Source organism: Pogona vitticeps, chromosome 2, assembly GCF_051106095.1.
Source record: "Pogona vitticeps strain Pit_001003342236 chromosome 2, PviZW2.1, whole genome shotgun sequence".
NCBI lineage: Eukaryota > Metazoa > Chordata > Lepidosauria > Squamata > Agamidae > Pogona > Pogona vitticeps.
In genome coordinates, this window is record NC_135784.1 from 56,345,789 (window position 1) to 56,366,418 (window position 20,630).

The 20,630-nt window shown below is 40.3% G+C and overlaps 1 protein-coding gene and 1 pseudogene across 5 annotated transcripts in view; both read right to left on the reverse strand.

Moving 5' to 3' along the window:
• SRGAP3 (SLIT-ROBO Rho GTPase activating protein 3) overlaps positions 1–20,630 on the reverse strand; it is a 233,720-nt gene that overhangs the window by 113,221 nt on the left and 99,869 nt on the right. For all 5 annotated transcript variants that reach the window (XR_013541621.1, XM_020791403.3, XM_020791404.3 and 2 more), the window contains exon 3: positions 6,862–7,024. Coding sequence is in view for 4 of the 5 variants with exons in the window: in XM_020791403.3 (XP_020647062.1) it covers positions 6,862–7,024 (163 nt within the window). In the remaining variant the exon portion in view is untranslated. The remainder of the gene's footprint in view (positions 1–6,861; positions 7,025–20,630) is intronic.
• LOC144587660 (U1 spliceosomal RNA) lies at positions 16,849–17,003 on the reverse strand (annotated as a pseudogene).

A 20,630-nucleotide genomic window follows, 5' to 3' on the forward strand; every position in this document is an offset into this window, starting at 1 on the left:
TCACAAGGAAACAGTGAATACTTCCATATGCAACTGGCTTTAAAAGACAACCAAACATGAAATGGTCTCCTGTGTGCACAGAGGAAAAAAAAACCAGGATTTTGGCCACCATCTAAACATATGACGACTATCTATTTATTATTTATTTATTTTAAATTGTTCTCCCGTTTTAAATAATAAATACCTTCTTAAAAAGGACCCAAGGCAGCTTACATCATTAAAAGAGAGTATTTAAAGCTAACAATGGGAAGTATACAAATACAAAAAGGATCAAACAAATAACATACTAAAAACATAAGCAACACCAAAACACATCCAAAGCAGTTAGGAACAACAATCCATTTAAAACCCCACTCAGGCAGCCATCACTCAGAGAAAGCTTGCCTGAAGAAAAGGTTTTTGCCTGCTTGTGGAAGGACAGCAAAGATGAAGCCAAGCTAGCCTCCTATGGAAGGGGTAGTTCCAAGGTCTGGGAGCAGCAAGAGAGAAGGCTCTCTCCTGTGTCCCCACCTGTGAGGATGATCTTAACAATCAAGCAGGCACATAAAGGAAGATGCGGCCCTTGAGACAGCTTGGCCCGAGGCTACTTAGGACCTTACAGATTTGAACTAGCACTTTGAATTCAGTCCTGAAATGAACTGGCAGCCAGTGGAGCTGCTGTAACAGGCTGGGTTATGTGATCCCTGTGGCCAGCCCAATCTGGCTGCTGTGTTTTGGACCTGCTGAAATTTCTGAACAAGTTACAGTAATCCAGCCAAGATGTAATTAAGTCATGTGTCACTGTGGCCAGATCAGGCCTCCCACAGGTCTGGGCACAGCTGACACACTAGTTTTAAATGTGCAAATGCACTCCTGGCCATCACCGAAACATGGGCATCCAGACTCAGATATGAATCCAGGAGAACCCTCAAGCTGAGCACCTGTGTTTTCAGAGGGAGTGAAACTCCATCCAACACAGGTTGCATCCCTGATTCTTGATCTGCCTTTCAATGGACATGGGGAAGCTCTGTCTTTTCAATCCATTCACCCTCATCCAGTATATTGCTGACAATAGACAGTGATCCAGAGCTGAAACAGCTTTCTTAGATTTAGATGGAAAGGAGAGATAGGGTTGGATGTCATCCACATAGGCGTGACATCAAACCCCAAAACTACTATCTCTCCCAGCAGTTTCATGTATATGTTAAATAACAAAGAAGACAAAACAGAACCCTGAAGGACTCTGCAGGCCAAAGGCCATGACATCAAATAGGAGTCCCCTAGCATCACCTTCTGAGTTCTCCCTTCTAGGAAGGACCAGAGCCACCATAAAACAGTGCTTTCAAGTCCCATATAGTCACCACCACCAATTTTATTATAATAAATAACAATCTCAGCCTTATATTGCTTTTATTGAATTTTGTATCTCTTTATTAAATAAATATGCATCGTTGCTATTCTTTTCTTCAACACAAAACATTTAAGTTCTTTCTGAAACTCCAGAAACCTGTTGTGATTAACATTTGCAGGTTACTGGGCCTGAAACACTCAAATATTTTTTTTCCTATGCACCAATCGACTTCCGGTTTTTCTTAGCAGACTACGTGGCTAGTGGTACACTACTGGGAAATTTATTGGGAGAGTTCAGCAGAAGAGTCTGATAGGGAAGCAAGCACCTACAGAGTACAAACAGAAGCACGGACGGTAAGGGAGCTTCTGCAATGACTGGGTCCACAACATCTATGCCACATTTGTTTTTCTGCTTAAGGATGTAGGGTGTTATTATTTATTTATTTAAAATATTTCTACCTTGCCTTCCTCCATAAAAGGACCCAAGACAGCCTGGAGCCAATGCAAACAGGCCCTCCTGGTGGACGAAAGGGCTCAGCAATTTCACACCAGATGCCTGTAAATATGTTGCCGGTTTCTCAGCCACTATCTGACTTAGGTTTTGAACTGGCTAGTTACAAAGATGCCTCTGATGAGAAATCTCAGCAACACATTTTATAAATAACAAAATATTAGGAACGGTGTAATCTAAAACATGCTTGACTAAGAGTTGCCATCAAGTTTGTCCATCTGCTGAGCTAAGGCCACATTTCTGGGGAATACTTTGTTTAGAAAATTGGGATCAAAATGATGAAAATATTTAAGTACTGCTCAACAGGAATTCTCCAAATAACTACAGTGAAGAAATCTTGACTGGATCACAAGAAAGGTTTAAGTAAAGAGAAGATGAACATGCAAGTTTATAAAAGGGTTTTGTACATTATGAGGTGCTACTTACTATTCCTGTTAAGGATTGTGAGTATTTTATCATTGCTTCTGTCTCAGAACAAATAGGAATTTGCATTCATTAAACCATCCACAGGGAAATGGTCAAAGTTGTAATTTTCAAAGAAGTAGCCAGTTAGTCTATGCTAGCATATCAGGCCAAAAATATAAGAAAAATCAAAAATCAAAACAGCAAACATATTGTGGAACCTTAAAGACAAACTGCTATATCTTAAAGTTAGCTTTCATGGACAAATCCACTTCCTCAGACTGCCACAATGTTTCTGTCTTTATTTTTCATGTCTCTTTTGATTTTGCCCCGAAATAGAAATTGACAATAACTAGAAAGCTAAATCGTATTTTGCAACATCACTTTGATCCATACTAGGAATCTATATGTGTGGCTAGTCAGTTCTACGTAGAATTAAAAGTAACCTCTCAAAATTGGTGAGAGGAAAAACACAGACTTAACACATGTTTTACAAGATTGAGGGGAACCTCTCAAATACCCTGTGGAAAGGAGAGAAACCTTTGAGCATTGCAGGAAATGATGATGAAACCCTTACTTGAAACCAAGGAAGAAATCCCTACACAGAACTTTTTTACTTCTTGAGTTTGGTTATGGGTTATGGGCACATGGATTCATATCATTTTGTGAAAGACCATTCATAAAACTACATGATGCATTAAGGTGGAGATGGGACAGCAAACCTGTGACAAAGGACAGGCCATTCCATATTAAATCATACTTGAAATGTGACAAAGAAAGGGGCATTAAAAATATCTGAACAGTAACATTTTTGTTGTCAGTTTTGTAGCATGATGCATGGAAGTCAAAACATGAAAGAACCTTCAAATGTTACATTTAGTAATCATTATGTTTACCTAGTAAATAGTCCACATTTTATAATAATCCTGCTAAGCATCTCAGGTAGAACAATATCATAAACAAAGGTGATGACTGATCTTAAGGCATCTAAAGCTGAAGGAAATATAGCCCTCCCTCCGTGCGCGAATTCCAGATATAAACACTACCAACAGATTGCCAAAGGCAATTCACAATCAAATGTGAATCAATTACGTATGTATGTAAATATCCCCCCTGTTTATGACAATTGTTTATGTCTGCACAGTGAAAATACCCATTTGCAACAGAAAAAAAAATGTGACACATTATCATTCTTGTATGTATGTCCCCATGATATGTCAAAACCTATTAATAATGGCTGAAAGGGGAAAATTAAAACTGACATATTTGAAACAAAATGTTGCTCCAATTTACATCAAAGCAATCTTCAGCAGCTGCGGAACAATTAGGGATGTTCTTAACCCTTTAGTACCAAGCAGTGCACATTGCTATTCAAAATGGGTTTGAACACATCTTCATAGAACAAAAAGCAGCAGAATGCCCACAGTACTCAAACAACCTTGCCCTGGCTGAAGGAACATAGACAGATTTCTCATTCATACAAGCATTTTCAAAGGCAGAAAAGCTGGGCTACCTGCTATCTCAATATTCACATGTCTATCTTACCTTTCTATTTTGTTTTGTTTCTTAAGATGAATCACATCAGCTCATATAACCACCAAAGCAGTGGGCACCTTTTCTTTATTAGTAAAGAATGAAGTAATCCATTCAAATATACCCACATGGTAAAAATACAAGGACAATTTCTTGGAAAACACAAGAGAACTAGTCACCTCCAGGACACAGAAACTTGCAGACAGTGCTAGTCTTATAAATTGTAAGAGTACTTTGTCATAGATGGTATTTGTCTAGACTGCACATTGATCACTAGGCAATAATGAATATTCTCTCTTTGTCAGAGGCTGGAACGGATTCTGTTGTTAGCCTGTCTCACCTTACCAAGTTGTCACATGACCCTTGCTCCTTTTACGTACTACCCTAAACTTAACAAACAGATACAGAACAGACAAGGTTAGAAGTACTAAACAAGGGGTTAAAACCTAGAAATGTTAGCTTGTAACATATAAAACACATGTATCCACACACAACAATGGCAAACTATAACACCTTCATTCCTGGATTTAGCCATTCATTAGTTATGACACATCAAGACTTCAGCCTCAAGGGAAGTACTGTGAATATCAGAATCAGAATTCAGCAACACAGCTTCGCTCTGATTAAAAGCAGATGCTGTGTACAGCAAGCTGTAGGTGGAGTCAAGACTGATCTTACCTCTGCTCATATAAGGATCAAATCAGCTATGAATATGGGAGACAGACTATAGAGGGGATAATGTAAACATCACGCCACTAGTCATGGCTGCAGAGGATCTGCTAAAATGTCACTAACTTAAAAAAAGGCCACTGAAGTTGTTAAAACTAAGCCAGATTTTATAAAACTTGCTATGAAACATGTCACTTTTTATAGAAAGTCAAATTTAAAACTATGACACTGGGTTAGCCTGAAGCTGACCTATCACAAGGGAGCAGTTGCAATTCAAGGGTTATGCCTATATTTAGATGGCAAAAGAAAGAGCAGCAATTCAGATTTACAATAAAGTATTCCAACACATGCAATAAGAAAAGGGATGAAAAAGATGTATTGAAACAAAACTATATTGGCTCTATAAACAATGAAAGAAAGATTAGAATGATCTAATGTAAAATGCTAAACAATACTCACAACAGGCTATATTTAACACCATTCCACCTAGCATATTTATCTAACCACAACAATACCCACAGATCTCAATATTCTAAGTAAGACTAGCACTGGGTTTAGCCCATATAACCACAGGAAGTACTTTGCAATCAAAATCGGGATGGATAAGTTATAAGGAAAGGAATATCATTAGATCTTTTTAAAATTTTTGAACAAAGGGATACTCCACTTGCTCCCCCTTGCTCTTGCTCTCTCTCACACATAACCATATACAGTACATACACAGACACAGACACACACACACACACACACACACAAAAGAGGCAGTAACAGTCTCACAAATGTTGTGAGTTCATTTTGCCACCTTTAGTGCACATATTTTGATAGTGCAAGGGCAGCCAATACGGTCCTAGTTCAAAGATAGCCTGCATGCCATCTCTGTTCTGAAATTTTAAACCCAACTTAGGTCTACTCTCAAGTAAGGCCAGAGTAATGATTATAAAGTGAAAAAGGTGAAAGCTCCAGCTCTTTGTAACTAGGAGTGAGCAAACAGAAAGAGTGAAAAGGGTGTTTTGCATAAGCATTTCCAGGAGAGTTTGATAGGAAAGCCAGGAGTTTCGTGTCACCACAAGAGAAAGAGTGATGGATGGTGAGAGGATTTCTGCAATGATTTGTGTCATCTGCCCCACGTTTGGTTTACTGCCTTAAGATTTAGGAAGCTATAACTGCAACAAGTACAAACTGGGTGTACAGCTGGAAGACAAAGATAAAAGTAAAGCTTATGGCCTTCCTATCCACACATAATATGAGGCATATCTGGATAAAGGAGAATAAAGTCTTCTGGAACAGCAACAGCAGGGGGTACAATGTGAAGTGCACAAGTAGAACTACCTGTATTGGCAAGCACAGGAATCATTCTCTTCTATGGAAGGTGGTGACTCAGAACCAAGAGGACACAATTCTGGAAGTGAACCATTGGCATTGAAAATGGTAACATGAAGAAAGATTCAGCTCTATCCATCATGGTCTGTATTCCCATTAAAAACTCTTGTCAAGTTATGGATTACACCTTATAAAGTTTGGGAAGAATGTGTTTGATGGGAGTCTCATAATCCTGATCAGGAGGGCTATAAGCCAAGTTCTTACATGGGAGGAAGGAAGTATTCAAGAAGACAAGGGACACCAAGTAGTGGTGACGCAAGTGTTGGTGTTTCCATACCAGTGGTACAGGAACAGAGAGAAAAACATTAAGAGAGTAGCAAGGGAAAGAAGGCCTTTTGTGCAGGAGAACATGTCCATTAGCACCAGCTAAGACTTAATTCTTAAGACCAGAATCCTCTTGAGTGTCACATATTTTACATTTTATTTTATTATATTGTTTTTAGTTTCATGAATTATTGTTAGACACCCAGCGTAGACTTTGGTCTAGAGGGGTGGGGTATAAAATGAATGAATGAATGAATGAATGAATGAATGAATGAATGAATACACCTGTTCACACAATTTGCACCCTGTCAATTAGCTTTCACTCTATCGTTCATCATTCAGTGATCCCTGAAAAGATTCCAGCATAAGATTCCAACCATACAAAGGCAGGGAAAGAATGACTCTGACATAGGTACTGGTCAAGTAATGGAGGAAGACTATGTGGAATGTGTGCAAGCTGTTGGACCAAATGGCAGAGTAACTTTTATAAAAGGTTTTCTTTCTTTCCAGGGCTTGCGGAGGGGAGGGAAACTGCAGCACAATTCTCTGAACAACCAAGCTGGAGGATTGTGGGTTTTGTAATGCAAAAGCATTTTTTCAAGCTTGAAACGTTTTTCCAACAGGGGGATTCTGGGATCTATCGTGAAAGAAGTAATTTTTCCAAGAGCTGCCTTTTCCCTAAGTATTCCACGTACAAGGGTGACAATGGGCTCTGATTACACTGCAACTTACTAAAAGAGAGGTCATTAAGTGACACCTGGGCATTTGTTTACCTTTTTAAATAGCCGGATAACATCTTCACTGATCTGGGAAAGCCTGACAATGACATTGTTCATGAAGATGTCATTCAGGGTAGCATGGTCTCTACTTTCTCTCCGTGTCTGCGTCAGGACGAGATACCAGCAGTTCACAGGCGACAGCAAGTGCTGATCTTTCCTATAAGGAGAAAAGACAACAGAAAAGATTGTTTTTTAAAAAAATGTTTTAAAAGATTGTTTACTGGATAAAACACAATTCTTCCTAGTCAAGAAGGCAGGTGGATTCAAGTATTTGGTCTATAAGGTTATAAATGGTAGTTCATAAATGAGGATGGTCTTTCTTCTATCATTAATACTGAGTTTCAATGTGCAAAGTTTCATCTCCCAAAATTAGCCGGGGGAGGGGGGGCTGAAAGTCCAATGTACTGTCTTTGGAAAGTGTGCATTATCCAGCTGATGAAGTCCGTTGCAAGTCATGAGTCAAGGTGATGCTGCAGTTCTCCGTTCCTTAAAATTAGACGTGAGAATGACGATTGAATTAGCCCAGCATGGTGTATTCTTTGACAGCGCAAGTCTATGTGTGTCAAAATGGAAATCTTATTCAAGACAGCTCACTGCACATGTGTGTGGATACCTCTGGCACATAAAGCACAGATGAGGTACATATGGCCCTCCAGATATTGCTGGACTCCAACCCCCACCAGATGAAGGCAGCATAGTCGATACAAAGAAGTCGCAATCCAAGAATATCTAGAAGGCCACACTTCATCCAGCCCTGGAATAAGGAGTTCATTAAGAAATGAGGCAGAAAAACACCTCCACCATGAAGTTTACCAAAACCAGATACAGTGGACCCTCTACTTAAGGAATTAATCCGTATTGGAATGGTGGCTGCAAGTCGAAAAGTCTGTAAGTCGAATCTCCTTTGACCTACAATGCACTGAAAACTGATTAATCCCATAACCAATGGTTTTTATTCTATTTTTATTCCATTTTGGTTTTTTTCTGGTCTGTAAGTCGATTCTCTGGCTGCAAGTCGAATCTAAATTTTGCAGCCAGAGAAGTCTGTAACTCGAAAAGTCTGTAAGTCGAGCCGTCTGTAAGTCGAGGGTCCACTGTAGATATTGAGAAGGCCAACTTTACACATTGGAACTCATTTTTGAAAATATCAATATTTATTTTGCAATACATTGTACTATGCAGCCCACAAATTGAAACTATGAATCTGTTCATTTGTCACACAACATCTCACAGCAGAAACACTTGTGTTTTCAGATATTTTTTAAGAGAGCACAACAATACATCTGAACTCATTTTACTGGATAAAACACAATTCTTTCCAGTCAAGAAGGCAGATGGATTCAAGTATTTGGTCTATATGGTTATAAATCAACAAAGTAGCACAGAAGAAAGAAACTGATAATTCACCTATTTAATAATTACAGTTAAAAGGACATGGTAAAGTTGGTTTCACTTTTTTTTACATAATTACCTACCATGTGTATTAACAGAATTGCACTCTTGAACAAATTTGCTAATGAGAACTTCTTCAAGCTGCTTTATCAAACTGTTACTTTGTTTGCTTTATATCATGCAATTTGTGTGTATCTTAAGATGGCCACCAAAATTAACAGTAAAATAATAAAACCACCGCACAAGTAAAGCAACAGATTAACCAAAGACCAGAATTCTATTTGCACAGCTCCACACATGTAAGGCCGATGCTTCTGTCAGCTAGGGATGGGATTTTTTTTTCATTTCTTGGACTATAAATCCCATAATTATCCATTCTAGAAGCTCTACCTGATCAGCAGGCACCTTAAGGATATCTAGATGTGGCTACTCTGTGAGAAAAGGCTAAATTGGAAGGTTTTGGGGCTTAGCTAGGCTTAGCTCCACACTACCTGAGACCTTTCTTTCTGAACAGGAAGCTAAGCACAGCTAGACCTAGGTAAGCCTCAAAGCTTTCATGTTTAAGCTTTTCTTCCAGGAGCCACATTTACTGTGTTTTTCTGAAAATAAGACAGGGTCTTATATTAATTTTTTCTCCAAAAACACATTATGGCTCATTTTCAGGGGATGTTTTATTTTACAGTCATGTCATCTTTGGTTGCATCACAATGTTGTACAATGGTGGAGGGCGGGGTTTCACTTAACTGGGGCTTATTTTGGGGGTAGGGGTTATATTACAAGCATCTTGAAAAATCATACTAGGGCTTATTTTCAGGTTAGGTCTTATTTTTCGGGAAACAGGGTAGTGGCTCCTGGAAGCTATCCATAAGGTATCTTGTCAGGAAAACTCCCAGAATGGGAAATTATCGAATCTGTAGTACAGTACATGAAATTTGAAAAAGGACCAGTGGCAGCACTGTTCAAACATTAAAGGGTCCCACATACATATCATTGGAGTAGGAAATGGCAAGCCACTCCAGTATCTTTGCCAAGAACGCCCCATGATCAGAAACAAAAGGCTAAAAGATATGACGCTGGAAGATGGGGCCCTCAGGTCGGAAGGCGTCCAACATGCTACTGAGGAAGAGCGGAGGACAAGTACAAGTAGCTCCAGAGCTAATGAAGTGGTTGGGCCAAAGCCGAAAGGACGCTCAGCTGTGGACGTGCCTGGAAGTGAAAGGAAAATCCAATGCTGCAAAGAAAAATACTGCATAGGAACCTGGAATGTAAGATCTATGAACACTGGGAAGCTGGAGGTGGTCAAACAGGAGATGGCAAGAATAAACATTGACATCCTGGGCATCAGTGAACTAAAATGGACAGGAATGGGCGAATTCAGCTCAGATGATTATCATATCTACTATTGTGGACAAGAATCCCGTAGAAGGAATGGAGTAGCCCTCATAGTCAACAAAAGAGTGGGAAGAGCTGTAATGGGATACAATCTCAAAAATGATAGAATGATGTCAATACGAATCCAAGGCAGACCATTCAACATCACAATAATCCAAGTTTATGCACCAACCAGCATTGCTGAGGAGACTGAAATTGAACAATTCTATGAAGATTTACAACACCTTCTAGAACTGACACCAAAGAAAGATGTTCTTCTCATTCTAGGGGACTGGAATGCTAAAGTAGGGAGCCAAGAGATAAAAGGAACAACAGGGAAGTTTGGCCTTGGAGTTCAGAACGAAGCAGGACAAAGGCTAATAGAGTTTTGTCAAGAGAATAAGCTGGTCATCACAAACACTCTTTTCCAACAACACAAGAGGCGACTCTATACATGGAAATCACCAGATGGGCAATATCGAAATCAGATTGATTATATTCTCTGCAGCCAAAGATGGAGAAGCTCTATACAGTCAGCAAAAACAAGACCTGGAGCTGACTGCGGTTCTGATCATCAGCTTCTCATAGCAAAATTCAAGCTTAGACTGAAGAGATTAGGAAAAACCACTGGGCCACTCAGGTATAATCTAAACCAAATCCCTTATGAATACACAGTGGAAGTAAAGAACAGATTTAAGGAACTAGATTTGGTGGACAGAGTGCCTGAAGAACTTTGGATAGAGGCTCGTAACATTGTCCAGGAGGCAGCAACGAAAACCATCCCAAAGAAAAGGAAATGCAAGAAAGCAAAGTGGCTGTCCAACGAGGCCTTAGAAATAGCAGAGAGGAGAAGGGAAGCAAAATGCAAGGGAGATAGGGAAAGTTACAGAAACTTGAATTCAGACTTCCAAAGAATAGCAAGGAGAGACAAGAGGGCCTTCTTAAATGAACAATGCAAAGAAATAGAGGAAGATAACAGAAAAGGAAAGACCAGAGATCTGTTCAGGAAAATTGGACATATTAGAGGAACATTTTGCGCAAAGATGAACATGATAAAAGACAAAAATGGGAGGGACCTAACAGAAGCAGAAGACGTCAAGAAGAGGTGGCAAGAATACACAGAGGAATTATATCAGAAAGATGTGGATATCCCGGACAACCCAGACAATGTAGTTGCTGACCTTGAGCCAGACATCCTGGAGAGCGAAGTCAAGTGGGCCTTAGAAAGCCTGGCTAACAACAAGGCCAGTGGAGGTGATGGCATTCCAGTTGAACTATTTAAAAGCTTGAAAGATGATGCTGTTAAGGTGCTACATTCAATATGCCAGCAAGTTTGGAAAACTCAACAGTGGCCAGAGGACTGGAAAAGATCAGTCTACATCCCAATCCCAAAGAAAGGCAGTGCCAAAGAATGCTCCAACTACCGTACAATTGCACTCATTTCGCACGCTAGCAAGGTTATGCTCAAAATCCTACAAGGTAGGCTTCAGCAGTATGTGGACCGAGAACTCCCAGAAGTACAAGCTGGATTCCGAAGAGGCAGAGGAACTCGAGACCAAATTGCTAACTTGCGCTGGATTATGGAGAAAGCCAGAGAGTTCCAGAAAAATATCTACTTCTGCTTCATTGACTATGCAAAAGCCTTTGACTGTGTGGACCACAGCAAACTATGGCAAGTTCTTAAAGAAATGGGAGTGCCTGACCACTTTATCTGTCTCCTGAGAAACCTATATGTGGGACAGGAAGCAACAGTTAGAATTGGTCATGGAACAACTGAGTGGTTCAAAATTGGGAAAGGAGTACGGCAAGGCTGTATATTGTCCCCCAGCTTATTTAACTTATATGCAGAATACATCATGCGGAAGGCTGGACTGGAAGAAACCCAAGCTGGAATTAAGATTGCCGGAAGAAATATCAACAACCTCCGATATGCAGATGATACCACTCTGATGGCAGAAAGTGAGGAGGAATTAAAGAACCTTGTAATGAGAGTGAAAGAGGAGAGTGCAAAAAACGGTCTGAAACTCAACATCAAAAAAACTAAGATCATGGCCACTGGTCCCATCACCTCCTGGGAAATAGAAGGGGAAGATATGGAGGCAGTGTCAAATTTTATCTTCCTGGGCTCCATGATCACTGCAGATGGAGACAGCAGCCCTGAAATTAAAAGGCGCCTTCTTCTTGGGAGGAAAGCGATGACAAATCTGGACAGCATCTTGAAAAGCAGAGACATCACCTTGCCAACAAAAGTCCGAATAGTCAAAGCTATGGTTTTTCCTGTCGTGATGTATGGAAGTGAGAGCTGGACCATAAAGAAAGCAGACCGCCGAAGAATTGATGCCTTTGAATTGTGGTGCTGGAGGAGGCTCTTGAGAATCCCCTGGACTGCAAGGAGAACAAACCTATCAGTTCTAAAGGAAATCAAGCCTGAGTGCTCATTGGAAGGACAGATCCTGAAGCTGAGGCTCCAGTACTTTGGCCATCTAATGAGAAGAAAAGACTCCCTGGAAAAGACCCTGATGTTGGGAAAGTGTGATGGCAAGAGGAGAAGGGGACGACCGAGGATGAGATGGCTGGACAGTGTCTGCGAAGCAACCAACATGAACCTGACACAACTCCGGGAGGCAGTAGAAGACAGGAGGGCCTGGCGTGCTCTGGTCCATGGGGTCACGAAGAGTCGGACACGACTAAACGACTAAACACACACACACACACATACATATCATCCTGAGGCTCAAAAAGGTTTCCCTGGATCAAAAAGGGAATGCTAGGAAGCCTTGGAACCTGAATGGGGTATAACAGGAAACATTTAATTAAAGAGTAAAGTCCATGGCTGAAAGTGTCATCAGCATTACATGCAAGGAGCTACATGAACAGAAATTAGGCCAGTAAATCATAGGAAAAGCAAAGAAGATGAAATAGGAAGTACTTTTTCAGGAGTAATCATCAGTTAAAGAAGTAGGGACAAATCTGTACTAGCAGTGAAGGCTGGAACAACCAGATTACCCTTGGGATCAATGCTGTATTTTTCCTTCTATTACTTATGTACTCTTGCTGCACACACAGTTTTCCCATTTCATTGTCGTAAAAAGCTGCAGTGAAGTAAGCTAGGGTGAGAAATCATTACTAACCTACTGTCACCCAAGAAGCTTAGTGACCGGATGTGGATTTGTCAAGGATATTATTTATGTGGAGAAGGGGATGCACTTCAGAAGAAATGCTATAAAGTCACAAAAATACATATTTTCACAATTTAGTACTAAAGAATAGGCTTTGAGCTTCAATGTTTGCATTCACCAATGTTTAGTATTGCCAAAAGGACAAGCAAATGGTAGATCCTTCTAAAAGCCATTCATGATCATTCATGGACATTTTAAAGCAAACACCACTGAAATTTTAATTTCCAATCAGATCTAGGCAATACACCATAAAACATCTTCATATCACTGGCTTGTGTAATAGAACTGAACATTAAATATAAGCACTTCTCATCAGCAGAGTCCATCCATCCTGGTTCATGTACCAGCTCTTCCACCAAGTGAATACAACAGTTTGTTTGTTTTTCTAGTTTTAGGATCATTCAACATTAATACTAAGCAACATTCGGCGATCTGTTTGCATGCAATTAAATTAATTAACATATAATTTTGCAACAACTCTTCTTTGGAAGATGGCAAACCAATTTTCGTTTATGTCTTTGCTAGAAGGCTGAAAATGGAAGTAACAGTTGTGTACAAGCCATGTTATGTCAGTAACGTTCTAATTTCTGTACTACAGCCAGATGGTCAACCCCTTTGTGCTAGGAGAGAACAGCAGGAAAGCATGAACAGTCATACCATTGGCTGTGTTCCTCCACAGAGCTTGGGAAAGATCTGTACAATATCACGAGCCTCTATCCAAAGTTCTTCAAGTACTCTGTCCACCAAATCTAGTTCCTTAAATCTGTTCTTCATTTCCACTGTGTATTCATAAGGGATTTGGTTTATACTTGACTATCCCAGTGGTTTTTCATACTCCCTTCAGTTTTAGTTTGAATTTTGCTATAGGAAGCTGATGATCAGAGCCACAATCAGCTCCAGGTCTTGTTTTTGCTGACTGTATAGAGCTTCTCCATCTTTCGCTACAGAGAATATAATCAATCTGATTTCAGTATTGCCCATCTGGTGATTTCCATGTGTAGAGTCACCTCTTGTGTCATTGGAAAAGAGTGTATGTGATGACCAACTTGTTCTCTTGACAAAACTCTGTTAGCCTTTGCCCTGCTTTGTTTTGAACTCCAGGACCAAACTTATCTGTTGTTCCTTTTATCTCTTGACTCCCTATTTTAACATTCCAATCCCCTAGAATGAGAAGACTATCTTTCTTTGGTGTCAGTTCTAGAAGGTGTTGTATGTCTTCATAAAATTGTCCAGTTTCAGTCTCCTCAGCGATGTTGGTTAGTGCATAAACTTGGATTATTATGATGTTGAAAGGTCTGCCTTGGATTCGTATTGAAATCATTGTATCATTTTTTGAGATTAAATCCCATTACAGCTTTCCCCACTCTTTTGTTTACTATGAGGGCTACTCCATTCCTTCTACTGTATGGGCTTCTTGCCCACAATAGTAGATATGATAATCGTCTGAATTGAATTCGACCATTCCTGTCCATTTTAGTTCACTGATGCCCAGGATGTCAATGTTTATTCTTGCCATCTCCTGTTTGACCACATCCAGCTGGGAGTGGGGTTGAAAAATATGCATTTTTCAGAATGTGAAAACTTTTCCGTGCACTTTCTCAAACAATTATTTTTTTCAAGGCAAGTTTTTCAAATACATTTGTTTCCACTATTTTACAAGTGCATGCCTTTTTTATATGCTTCACAAGTCTCAGGTTGCACTGCAAATTTCAAAAATGTATGAATTGAAACAGTAGTCTGCCATTACTGTATGTTTGGAGAAATGCAAATTGGTTACATTTGATTTGAAATGTGAATGCAGCCTATTTCTCACCTATCCCAACCTACAAACTGTGCAAGCTTTCTCTGTTTCTAAGGAATTAGAAAAGAAACCCAATTTTTTCAAAATGTAGCATGTTGTTACATGAAATCACATTACATGTGATTAAGCCCAAAGAATTACTAACAGAAGGCTTGAAATTCTTCATGAGTTCATACCTGTGCTGCAACACTCTTCCTTTGTAACTTCAATTACTGGCCGCTGGCCACCACAAATTGCTGGGCTACAAAAGATTGACCCTACAGCCATTCTCCCTGTGGCTGTATTGTGCTGCCGGTGATATCTTTCTTAGCATCAGGGTGAAGGCTCATAGCCTGAAGTTACAACTCTGCATCATTCAGCATTCCTCCATGGATTCCAAAGTGTTAATTAAGCCTTTGCAATGCAGCCCAACCTCCTTGCATATAAACAAGCTAAAACGTAAATCATTTAAACATTTCTGGTTTAGCAAAAAAAAAAAATTAACATGCTTTAATGCTTCACTGGTGCTCTTTATCAATACAATGAGCAAAAAGCACGAAGAGGGTGACAAATGCAAGGAAAGTGTGGTGCTTGTCTGGGCTTATTTGTCCCTCAGCATCTATTAAGTACAAATCATCCAGTTTCTCAGAATGACCTCTAATTAGGAGAATGTGATCATCATCTGTATTCTTTCAACACAGATAAACACTGCAGCCACTTGCATTAACTTGGCAGAAGTACTAGCTGGCTAATGGTCCAAAGTAAGAACATTTCTGCAGCTAAAATTTTGAGCCTCATGACTTCATGGAGCTTTAAACAAAGCCATTGTGATTAATCATAATTATGTAAGGGTTCTGAGAAACTCCTGTTAACATTACTGTTTCCACATACCCCATACACAGATTGTTCTTGCTGCATGTTCAACATGTAAGATCTTATAAGTAGTGATGGCACGGTGATGGAGGGGGCCCTGAAAGCATTTACATGTACTATATCTTCAAATAGGTCTCAAAAGGTGCCAAGTAGGCTTGACAGAAAATGTAAATGCAAGAAAACTCAGAAAATTGCCCAGTAAATGTGTGCTATCAGCCTTAAATATTTCAAATTTCAACAAGAAAGGATACACCAGTGAGAAGTTAAAACAATGATGTATATGGCCTTTATGTGAATGCAATGCAAGGACTATGGGGCTCTCTATATGTTTTTGAACTACAATTCTCATCAGCATAACCAAATATGAAGGGTGATGGGCACTGCAAACTAAAACTCCTGAATAAGCTCATTGGCTGATATTTTCTATATCAAAGCCAGAATTCAGGAGGAGACATTAAATTTGTTTGGCATCACCTTAGCATCAACACTTTTGGACAAGGTTCCCTCTAAGCTGCATGGCTCCACAGGCATGCAGTGCTGCAGCCCCCTCTACACATTGTTGCACCCCACTCCACCCACATACCCACAACGAGTGTTTCAAACCTCTTTAGTTTGGGTTGTGGACGGAACCCTGTGTGAGGGTGAATCCCCAGCCAGAGTGGCTGAAAATTAGAGGGGAACATAACTTTTGGATATATTAAATCCAGTTGGGCATCTGCCCCATTTTGAATTTCTGATCAAATGTTCGTTGATTTTGACCAGAAGTATGGTCTATACCTGTTATAAGCCTGACATGGTCATTTCCCATTTACATCACACCATTAGTGATATGAACTCGTTTATCTCTGCCCACAAGCACAAAGAACTGCAAATTATTCTTCTCAACCAGCGGGAAAACAGGGTGGGGGTTGTGGATTTTTTGCACATATTAAGGAAAACAGTGAAAGCAACACAAATAATGCTTGAATGCAAAGAATATCAATTCTACAAAGTAGTAATGCCTGCTGTTTAGACATGTAGGCTTCTTACAAATCAGAATCAGAAACATTCAAGACCTTCTATTTTAAATTACCGTATTTTTTGCTCCATAAGACGCACTTTTTCTCTCCAGAAAGGTGGGAGGGAAAGTACATGCGTCTTATGGAGTGAATGCAATAACCCAGGGTTCAGCCACCACCACCCAAAAGCCTCCCACTTCCATGCCAGGAGACCTCTGAACTGGCAGCAGAGACTGCTTGCTGTTCAGACCTCAGCATTCTGCACTGCTGACTTTCCAAGATCTGCTCCCTGCAGCTCAATTGGAAAACCAGCAAGGAAAACAGGCCTATGGCAACAAACAATGCAAACAGCCAATGACCAAAGGGGAAGGAGTGATTCTAATTAAACTAGAGGAAACCAGAAACACAGTCCCCCATTTAGGCAGTTGATTTTCCCACATTTGGGGAAATCACAGGGGTCAGCTCATCTGAAGTGCAATAGATGAGACTTACCCTGGGAAAACCACTCTTACAAGAATGGTATCTTCCCTGCCAGGTCTGTGTTTGAATGGCCCCTAAGCCTCCTGGCCCTTTGTGTGCCCTGCCCTCAAAAGGCATGGTGACCGCCTGGCTGCACCTCCTGATCAGAACAGGGTTGCACAGCCCCAGTGCTGAAAGAGGCCAGGAGAGCTCCTCAGTGTTTTGGGGTGCCCCACAGGACCCCCATCAGGGGCTAGATGTTCCTCCCACAATCCTCCAGTGCACATATATTAGCATACCTAATATGTGGGGAAGGCGGGGAAAGCAGGGGAAATCGAAACTTTCAGTTAGTGAAGAGGCTGCTTGTCCGCTTCCTTGCTAGTCCAAGCAGTTAGAGAGCTGCTTGTTTTTCTTTAAAAGCTTCTTGTTTTGAGTTAAACCCTGTTTGGATTAAAAGGTGCTCCGTTTGAGTTGAAACCTGCTTGCCTGGGAAGTGGCTGATCAGCTGTTAGGTGGGGAAAGGGCAGGAACGGAGAAGAGCACAAAATGGCTGCCGTCTGCAGGCTGCCTGCTGGCATTTAGCTGTTTGGGGCTCTTTTTTGGCTGTTCTGGGGTCTACCAAGGCACTGTGAAGAGCCAGGCTCAGTCTACAGTACCTGGTAAGTGAATTTCTTTTAGGTTTTTTAAAGTTTCTGACCTTTTTCAATGTATTTCTATGGGAAATTTGGATTCAACTGGCAAACTTTTCAACTAGTTCTGGGCATCTAATAGAGAATGTATTTCCAAAGGGTGTTGCAGCAAGGAAACTAACTGTGCCTCGTGACTTCTAACTGGATTACAGTACCTGCTTCCTGATTTCAGTTACTATAGTTTGTATTCAGTTTTTTTGGCTGGTCAAGAACATTGTTCCTGGCTTTGTGTGTTGTGCCTTGCATGCTATAAACGTTCAATTATGTCAGAAAATAGAGATTTGGTCTTATGCTGAGATTTGGTTCAGAATATATTTTCCCTGTTTAACCCCTCTAAAAATTATGTGCGTCTTAAGATCCGGAGCGTCTTATGGAGCAAAAAATACGGTATCAGCCAGTTTTTCTGTATTTGCCCTGTTTATGTGTGGCGCATGCACCTACATTGTTGTTCTATCGAATGGACATCTGTTCTGCACATTTGATACAAATTATGGATGATGAGAAAAAAATAGTGCTCTTTATCTATCTTACTTTTGCCCTGAGGCAAGAAATCTCACAGAGTTTGAAGTGTTATAAACAACCTAAATCAGTGGAAGGAAAGAATATACTGAGTATCTATTAATAAGATATAATGTTGGCAGTGAAATAAATGCAGATTTAAAATTTCAGAGAGACACATAGGCCAGGATCTGGAAACCACACTTTGAAGGAAGCCAACAAACTGGAACAGATTCAGAGGGGGGCAATAAGGATAAGCTTTGAGAAAGAAAAAAGACTGAGGGGAGATATGATAGCATTTTTCAAATACTTGAAAGGGTGTCATACAGAGGAGGGGCGGGATCAATTCTTGATCATCACAGAGTACAGGACATGTAATAATGGGCTCAAGCTACAAGCCACATTTAGGCTGAATATCAGGAAAAAAACTCTTACTTTTAGAGCAGTACGACAATGGAACCAGTTACCTTGGGAGGTGGAGAGTATTCTAATGTGGGAGGCATTCAAGAGAAAATTGGACAACCATCTGTCAGATCTGCTTTGATTTGGATTCTTGCATTGAACAGAGGATTGGACTTCATGGCCTTATAGGCCCCTTCCAACTCAATTATTTTATTATTTTATGATTCTATCCCTCTCAAGATAATCCATGAATAGAGAAACTACCATGGATCGAAGTCGTTCTCCAGGGTAAGAGAGGTCAGGAAGTGTTAGGCAGGGTGCTGTTCAAGATTATTAATGTGTAAAGAAAATAAATGGTTCAGTTTTGTTAAGCTCATTTCCCACTTTCCCTTTGAAACCATCGTGTTCAATAATATATTACAGCTATTTAAAATTGATGAACCACTTTATAAGATTCTGCAGCAACAGAACTTCTTCACTTCTAATTTACACTTAGAGATCTCTAAATACAGGAGAAGTCCTACAAATTCATTACCATGGTTCTTCCATAGACCTTCCGGCCAGGTGAGCAGCAAAAGATTACACTTAGCATCCCAACCGCAACAGATCAGTAAAAAGTACTCTCTGTTATCTAAACAGCATGCCAGAAAGATTGAGGTATTCACAAAGCTCAATGAACTAGAAAATGAAGCCCAATGGCCTAAAGCAGCTGGTTTGCCCTGACCTCCAAGACATTTGTCAGGGCAAGCAATTTGTCAGGGCAAGCAGAAGCTAGAAGCGTCTTAGGATGTCTTAAACAATGGCATGTTTAAAGAAAAAGACACTGAAATTTTTACTTCTCACTCAGAATGAACAATGATTTCAGACAGTGGTTCCCAACCTTGGATCCCCCATATGTTCCTTGACTACAAGTCCCAGAAATTCTGGCCAGAACAGCAAGTGGTGAAGGCTTCTGGGAGTTTTAGTCCAAGAACATATGGGGACCCAAGGTTGGGAACCACCAATCTAAAGCAGTACAAGTAATGCATGGCCAACAGCAGATTTTATTCCCAGGGGATCATGTAAGAGATCTCCCATGAATTGAATTCCTAAGTGGCTAATTTGTTTTTCTAGTTTCAGAACTTCTTAACTTTAATGCTAAGCAACAATCAACTATCTGCTTGCATTTAAGTAAAGTAATCAACATGGAAGTGACAAATTCACTGCTCCTATTTAGATAACGGCTAACTAATTTTATTCTGTATCCTTGGTACAAGAGTAAATGAAAAAGTAAGCAACAATTCATATGTCTAGGCATCATGTGACAGGGATACTCTCCCCAGTCCATAAACCACCCCATGTGCGTCTATAAGCCACCAGAGAATCCTTTCTGCTGATATAATAATAATAATAAAAAGAACAGCAAGATATGATGATATGCCGAATTCTTCCATAAAGAATGAAGAAGTTACTTTTCTAGACTACAGCTCCCAGAATTTTTCCCAGGGGACAGGATGATTTAGGGAATCTAGTAGTAGTAGCAAGATCCAGATAGATTTTCCAAGCTCTGCTCCAGGTGTTTGTTCATTTGGCCACAATCCAACTGCTGATTTATGCTTTCGTAAGTAGAATTACACAAATCACACAAACAAACTGTCACAAACTAACAAGGTGATGGTTTTATTCCTCAGCATGCAAGCATAACTAGCATTTATAGTGAGCTCTAGTCTGTGTTCAGTCAGATCCACTGCAAGTTGTCATTCTAGCATCTGTCCCAATTGCTCCATTAACATCATCTCCCTTATGAAACAGGGTTCTAGTCTGGCCTCGTTCCACAACAGTCAATGTGTTCACAGCCCTGATTACTTCCCTGTTCCAGAGGTCAACCAGGGCTCCAAAGGACTGTCTGTCAAGATGACAGGAAACTCTCCAAGAGCTATCATGAAATCATTTGGATCCATTGAACTCCTGGGGCAAACCATTTTAATCAGTCCCCCACCCCTGAAGAGGCTGCAAGAGTCTAAACCCCACAAGGTAGTAGTCTAACTGAACTACAGATAACTCTTCCTCACCAAAATAATCCTTACCCTGTCCAACAGAGGGTGAGGCCCCTTGCAAGGCTATCCTGGCCATCTGAGTTTGG